Raw genomic sequence first — 7,534 nt, 5'->3', positions numbered from 1 at the left:
ATGTATGTGTCAAGGATTGTAACAAGCCGGCTCATGAGCAGCTGCGTTAGGGCTCAGTGAGTACACTCTATTTTGCAGGGTAGCGCTTCTTGTTGTATTTACTTCAACTAACTAGCTTGTTATATCAAATTCAACTGCCAAAGGCTCTTCAAATTCTTCTGATAGTTTTTTTCTTCTTCTTTTAGACAACTTCTATTATCACCAGTATAACCACGACTCCTCCAGGTATTTATTTAAGTACTTCAGTGTTAAGGTGACAGATATTTTGCCAAAGTCTACAGCCTTCTGACAAGATTCAAGAATCCGAGATACTGAACGTTGTAGTTGGAGGCTGAGCACACAATCCGGCTCAAGGATTATATAGATGCTCAACCATGTCATGGTTTTGAAAGATATTTCCACTTACCTGGAACCATGTCATGATAATAATAGGAAACCCAACGATAGAGGAACCATAAATGAAGCACAGGTTAACATGCAAACAAAAGAGATGATAGTATCAAAACTAGCCCCTTACAGGACTGAACTTCAGCTCATATCTAGGACAAGAATGGGGTCAATCCCAGGCTCATTGGACCAAGGTTTTCTGTACCCAAATCCTAATTTAATCAACAGCAGTTATACGCCACCAAAAGCAAGCATCACGGTTAGATGTTAACCACCACCACCACACAGCAAAAGCTGTTTCAGGAACCAAGGCCGGTCTGCCCAACCAATTAAGAATCATTTCGCTTGCGCTTTGTCACGGTAAGAAACTTAGCTGCCTGAGATACTACTAATCTTTTGTTATGCACAATAACTATGTCCTAGCCTGTATAAACACACAACCGCCTTGCACAACCTCGCAGTTTGAATGGATAAAGGAACTGTTTCCCCAGATCTGCCGCAGGTCATGGACAGCAGTTGATCATTGGAACTGTGGGTCCATAGCACCGAACCTTGCACCCGCTCCAAGGCCAGCATTGGCTGGTTGTGCCACGACCACATTGTCGTCAGCAAACATCTCCTTGATGAACGAAGGAGTCTTCAGGGGACGTCAGCCAATCATCCGAGGGTACACATCTTCCAGGATTCATCAGCTCTATCACAGCATTGTTGTTAACACAGTCGATTTCCAGTCAATCAACTTGTAAGTTAAGTGAGTAGAAATTACTATGTTGATTTTCCAAGCAAAGGGGGCAGGTAAAGGTAAAGAATACTGTCTTGAATCCTGGAAGTCACTATATAAAAAACAAATCACCATCCTGGAAAAGAAATAGGTAAAGAAAAAGCTACATGAGGATAGAAACATACTACGAAGTCACCATCTTGGAAACCCAGTTCACTAGTTGCTAACACAGGGCAGATCACTGTGATGCTACAATATGCATTACAAGATACAAAAACAAATCACCAACCTCCAGCATGGCTATTGCTAAGATGTCCTGAATCCTTTCCTCCTACTAGAATAGTGGCCCCTGTTTCGTTTATAGTCTGGTGTATATACCTGTTCCTGCATACAAAAATCAGAAGCACCAGCAGCACAATAAATAGGCTCTCCATTCAAAGGTTGGGATGTCAGAAAAAATTTCAATAGTAGTCCATCCTTTCACCAAGCACACTATAATCAAGAAAAAGTTTCAAGTTACATGGCATTGAACATTTTCCGGCATATGCAAACCTTGCAACCGGCAGAGAGCTTTATCGGCATAGGCCGACCTTGCAATCGGCAAAAGCATGAATATATAGAACAGAAACATTACTGGGAGTCTTCAAAATTGCATCCCTTGGTTTTGATTTGGAAATTGCTGGTTGCCCATTTTGTGAAAGCGGACCCTTCAGGTAAACTAAGGTTAACAATAATTAGGTAATTAGTTCACTCCTGATGAACAGAAGCTGATGTAAGATCTATTATACATTTTTTTAGATAAAAGGCACTCAAGTGCCCAACTTTGAATTAACAAAGCCACCAACGGCGAGAACGATACAAAGTGCTGAACCCAGCTTACAGAACGACACCACACACCCACACGAACTACCGAAGAAGCTACAACCGGAAGCACGACCAAAAGGCTCAGCCAAAGCACCTACGAGGACTCGGAGAAGAACTGGAGTCTACAGTGTCGGGCCGGAGCTCACTCGAGAGCGAGCCATTTTCACGCGCGCCTCAACAAAACTCCTCCGTCGCAGAGATGCCACCGGAAGCCGACCACCACCGGGGACCGACCCACGTTGCTCGCAAACCGAAGAGCAGCGCCAAGGAAGCTCGACAAGGGAAGGGCACGGAGCAAGCCTTGCCGAAGATCGCCGAAGAATCACCTCCGTCACAACCTTCGGTGAGCCTCGCGCTGTGGGCTCCAAGACGGTGTCTTCAAGAAGAGCACGACACCGGAGTGCCGCCACCGCCCGATCCGAGGATCTTGGGGTTTCACCCGGACGAAGTAGAGGGACGGAGGTTGGCCTCACGGCGCCTTCAACAAGGGAACGCCGTCTGCGGACGCCGCCGTGGCCCGAGGGGCAAAGGTTTCCCCTTGGCAACCTCTCCACCATCTACACCCCACACCACTCGACTCGCCGAGTACCACGTCGCCCCCACGACCATGGCACCGACCAGCACCAGAGCTACTGGCTCGCCCGCCAACCAAATAGCTCCCCCCTTCCAAGGCCGCCGCCCCGGCATCCCAACCCTGCCCGCTGCAGCACCGAGGGAAGCAAGAAACACCGCCGCGAGGTTCGACCAACAAACCCCAAAGAAGGCCAGAGAGGCAGCCGCCGGCCACCATGGCCGCCGGGTACCAGATCTGGGGGCGAACTGGGCCTGGCAGGGCCCGGGGCCCCTGCCCCAACCCGCACGCAGGGCGGCCAGGGAGGCCACCCAGCCCACGCCTCGCCCTGCTCCATCCCTGAAGGCCTCGCCACCGCCGGCCCGCCCGGCCGTGGCCGCCGAAGTTCGCGCCGCCGTGCTCGACGCCACGATCCCGCCGCCGGCCGAGCTCGCGCCGCCCAGCACCGCAGACGCCTCCGCTGGAGCCACCGCCGCCCTGAGTGCGCCCAGCACACAGAGCCACCACGCCGCCGCCGCCGCCGGAGCAGCCGCGCCGCCACACCCCCTGCCAGCGTCGCGCCCCTTCGCGACGAGACCACCCGTGCCGGCGACACCGCGAGGAGGGGAGAGGTGCCCCACCGCCGCCGGCGCCCCCGAGCTTCGCCCGGCGGTGCCCTCCTGGCGGCGGTGAAGCGGGGAAGGGGAGAAGAGCTCGGCGGCCGCGGCGATTTAGGGTTTCGCCCTGGGCCTCGCGGGAGCCCAGGGACGAAACGTTCTCCTAAGATCTATTATACATGGGACTATATAACAAATATAGCTCCCCTGCTGCCTGTAGCTGACCATTAGTCTAATCTAATTTACGACCGAGATGATGAGAAATACTAACTTATGAGCATCAAGACAAATTGTCAAACGAAATACAAAAATGCATATGATCCACTTATGCATAACAAAAAAAAAACAGTAAATCAATCCATTTGTTACGATTTTTAAGTTTTCTAGAGTAACCCAATCAAACCATTCCATGTCGAATTCAGCAACATAACAAAGGAGAGGAGATGCAAAGAGAAACAAGATAGAAAACAAAGGAACGTGTGTAGGGTTCACGCATAGATGCTAGCAATAAAAAAAAAATTCTCCAAAGTCCGAAACAAAAGTATAGTATATGATGCCTAGTATAAAATCGAATAACATTCTATCTGCAAACTTCGAAACTAGTCACAACCAAATAAAATTTAGCTCACAATGATGTTTAAAAGTTCAGGTGTTATGACATCTCTCACCTTTGTTTTGAATGGACAATGGTGCAAATGTACATGAGATGGAAAGGACATGAGGGAATGTTCAGTTGAAAAATCAAAACGCATACAGGAGCCCAGGCATGGACCTCCATACTGCAGACAACAGCATCACAAACCCATTCCAAGTGGCCAACTAATCCAGAGATGTGCAAATTTTAAGTATCTATGGGTTACCACATTGTAAAAACATTGCAAACAAATAAAATTGAGGTCACACTCACACAACAAACATGTCCTGCCAAAGGAAAGCATGGAGGAGACACTGAAGGTTTAGCTTTTCTTGTAATATTCACTTCAACTGAATCAGAGATGAGAGTAATTCATTCTTCAATGAAAACTGGCAAACATCGGCATCTTCATTATAATTAAGAACATCATCACATGAAATCCCAACCACTCGTAAATCACAACAATTGGTGCTTTAGAACTACACAGTCACCATACATGGAGCTTAGGTTGATGGGCAGCCATCACAACAAAGGGCATGTTTTCCTTAAAATGGACAGTATTCAACTATCAAGATGAATCAATTTCCCTCGTTTGACTAATTTGTAGTAACTACTAACTAGAAAGTTGGCAAGCTCAAAGGCCAAGGAAAATGCATCGATGAGACATGGTATTTGCTAAATTATATAACACTGCACTACTGCATGTTGAAGTATAAAGACTGGCAGCATCGCAGGTTTCACGTACTTTGTTTTTCCAATAACCTGAACTATTCCGCTCGTTATTCACAGCTTTTCAGTCAGAACTATAGATAAAAATAGCAAATTCAATTAAGGAGAATGTTTTTGTCTTTTGGAGTTGTTCTTAATCAATATTAGAGGCTAACAAGGACTGGAACAATTAAGCAGAGCTCCACTGTGGCATTGCAGTGAATCAGTAAATGGAACAAATTAATCCTGACTCTGATTTCTATCAAAATGTACCTTAGTTGATTAATTATGCAATATAATTACTCACAAATAAATATAAGAGATATAGACATCTTTGATTTTAACTGAGAGATCCATGGCTTTATAGTGAGGTTTCAACATATTGATTAAACAATAATGATGCAACTGAGGTTTCAATACTTTCTGTATTTTCCATGTAACTACAGCTAGAACATGTCAAGATGGATCTGAGTAACTGTATCTATCATCCACTGAACATACACCTGCCATGGTACAACAAGATAATAAATTAATGCTAAAGTTATGGCACAGAGCACAAACTTCTAACAAGAAGAGACATACATACCAGGTCAACATGGTGAAGATTATGATGGACACCATGATCTTCCCATTTTGATCTTTACAACCTCTGAAGTTGTGGCGATTCCAAAAGCCATGAGCCCATGACAACTAACCATAACATACAATACAGAGCAAAAACAAATTAATGACCTTCAACCCCGTCAGATAAAAAACTAAGTGGCTTTCTAGCAAAATTTGGCACCATAATTCCCCATGTACGCTCATTAGGTGTTATCCCATCAGCCACTGCTCTGTTTAGAAGCATATTAGCATCATCAAGGAATCTCGCCTTGCAGTGCCAACTAATGAGGATATTATACGTAATAATATCGGCACACACATCTTCACTGTGCAACTTCTCTAGGAGATTCAGGGCAGCACGCATCCATCCCATTTTGCATAACCCATTTATGAGTGTGTTGTATGTGACAATGTCAGGAGTAAGGCCTTGGTTTAACATCTCCTTTGAGAGCTCTAGTGCATCACGCACCCTTCTTTTCTTACAGAGCTCACTAACCAAGAGGTTGTACGTAACATTATTTGGCTTAATTCCGTTTTCTGTCATTTCCGTCAGCAACGCCATGCTCCGATCAACATTCCCATCTCTGCACAGGGCTTTTATGAGACCATTGTAAGTAACAACATCAAGTGAGCAGCCATGAAGTACCATATCATTAGCAAGGTTTATGGCATCCTTCAAGCTTCCTTTGCGCAACAGTGCATGAATGAGTGTATTATAAGTTATTCCATTGGCCACAACACCCTCGTCAAGCAAATTTTCAAATAGATACTCAGCCTCTTCGATCTGGTCATTCTTGCAGAGATGATAAATTATTGTGTTATACGTGCAAATATCAGGCTTGTAACCTTTACACTTCATCTCTTGCATGAGTGTCCTCGCGTCATCCATCCTTCCTTCCTTACATACAGCATATATCATCCCATTGTATCCTTGCGAATTCATGCTCAAGCCCTTTGCCGACAGTACCTCCAGCATTGCTCTTATATCATCCCACATGCCTTTCCTGCAAAAGGAATGCAGCAAAATGGTGTAGGTCACCATGTTTGGAGCGCAACCCTTCTCCTCCATCTCTCTAAGAACCCTCATGGCCGAACCAACCTCCCCACGCTTGCAGAGCCCATGTATCAATATACTAAAAGTGTGCGCATCTGGTGGGCAGCCTTTTGATCCCATTATCTCATACAGCTCTGTCGCCTCCGTTAGCTTCCCATCGGACAGGCAGCCCCCAATCACCGTGTTAAACAGCACAACATTCAACTCCGGCACCCTCCGAAGCATTGTGCGTGCTTCATCCACCTGCTTCGCTCGACACAGGCCCTGGAGAAGGAACCCGTACGTCATGGAGTTTGGCACGCAGCCTCTTACCAGCATCCTGTCCACCAGCCTCGCCGCCTCGCGTAGACGCCCCAGCGTGCATAGCCCGTGCACGATGTCATTGAAGGTTTGGGTATCCGCGGAGCACCCCATGAGGAACATCTCGTCGAGGAGCGTGGCGGCCTCGTTGACCCCACCCTGGGCACACAGCGCGTGGATGACCGTCTGGTAGAGCACTGTGTCAGGTATGCAACCGTGCCGCGCCATACTGCGGAGCATCACGAGCGCCTCGTCGGCACGTCCGAGGCGGCAGAGGGCGCGTGCAGCGATGCCGAAGGTGAAGGTGGTGGGTGGGACGCGGTCCCTGTGGACCATCCGGTGGTAGAGCCCGAGCACGTCGGTGTGGCAGTCGGCCCTGGCGAGCGCCGCGAGGACGGTGTTGTAGGAGCGAAAGGAGGGTGTCACGGCGAAGCGGCGGGGCAACTGGTCGAGCAGGTGGAGGGCGCGGCCGGGGGCCAAGGAGCGCAAGAGCGGGATGAGGAGGGACTCGCGGATTGGGGGGAGGTGGGAGGAGGGGATGGATTCGAGGAGGGAGAGCGCGCGCTCCGGGTCTGCGTCGGCGGCGGCGAGGAGGGGGCGGAGGGGGAGAGAGGAGACGGCGGGGTGTGAGGCGGCGTACCACTGGAGCAGCAGGAGGGAGGTGGACGGCGAGAGCGGGAGCGCGAGGAGGCGGGCGAGGCGGCGCGGGGTGAGCGGGCGGCAGGAGAGCGTGGAGCGGAGGCGGGAGAGGTCGAATGGGGCGAGCAGCTCCGGCCACGATGTCGCGGCGGCGGAGTGGAGCTTGGGTGGGGCTTCCACCATACTGCGTGGCGACCTGCCTGCGTCAGCGTTGCGCGGCGGGCATTCCCCATTTGCGCGTGGATTTCATCATTTTGCACCATGTTACGTGCGCATTTTCTCGTTTGCCCCATTTCATGGGCTGTTTGGTGGGATTTTTTTCTGAATTCTTAGACTTTGGCTTCTACTAAGACATAAAAGCATTTAAATGCATAATTTTGGCTTTTGGCTGGTACACGATGGTATAAAGATAAAATGTTTTTATTCCTTATATGCTCCGGTGAGAGTATTTCTACAT

General features: G+C 48.7%; 1 protein-coding gene across 1 annotated transcript; it reads right to left on the bottom strand.

The window, feature by feature from the left end:
* Positions 1 to 4,863: 4,863 nt before the first annotated feature.
* On the bottom strand, positions 4,864 to 7,304 carry LOC127343923 (uncharacterized). Its single transcript, XM_051370141.2, has 2 exons — positions 5,068 to 7,304; positions 4,864 to 4,984 (listed from the first exon to the last, which is right to left on the bottom strand). Exon 1 carries the CDS (start codon positions 7,258 to 7,260, stop codon positions 5,206 to 5,208), a length of 2,055 nt encoding a protein of 684 aa, XP_051226101.1. The 5' UTR covers positions 7,261 to 7,304; the 3' UTR covers positions 4,864 to 4,984; positions 5,068 to 5,205.
* Positions 7,305 to 7,534: the final 230 nt, after the last annotated feature.

This window comes from Lolium perenne, chromosome 3 (assembly GCF_019359855.2).
Source record: "Lolium perenne isolate Kyuss_39 chromosome 3, Kyuss_2.0, whole genome shotgun sequence".
NCBI lineage: Eukaryota > Viridiplantae > Streptophyta > Magnoliopsida > Poales > Poaceae > Lolium > Lolium perenne.
This window is presented reverse-complemented; position numbering and strand designations above follow the sequence as displayed.

Excerpts from the sequence above, each read along its gene's own strand:
- LOC127343923 (XM_051370141.2), bottom strand. The coding sequence starts at position 7,260 with ATGGTGGAAGCCCCACCCAAGCTCCACTCCGCCGCCGCGACATCGTGG.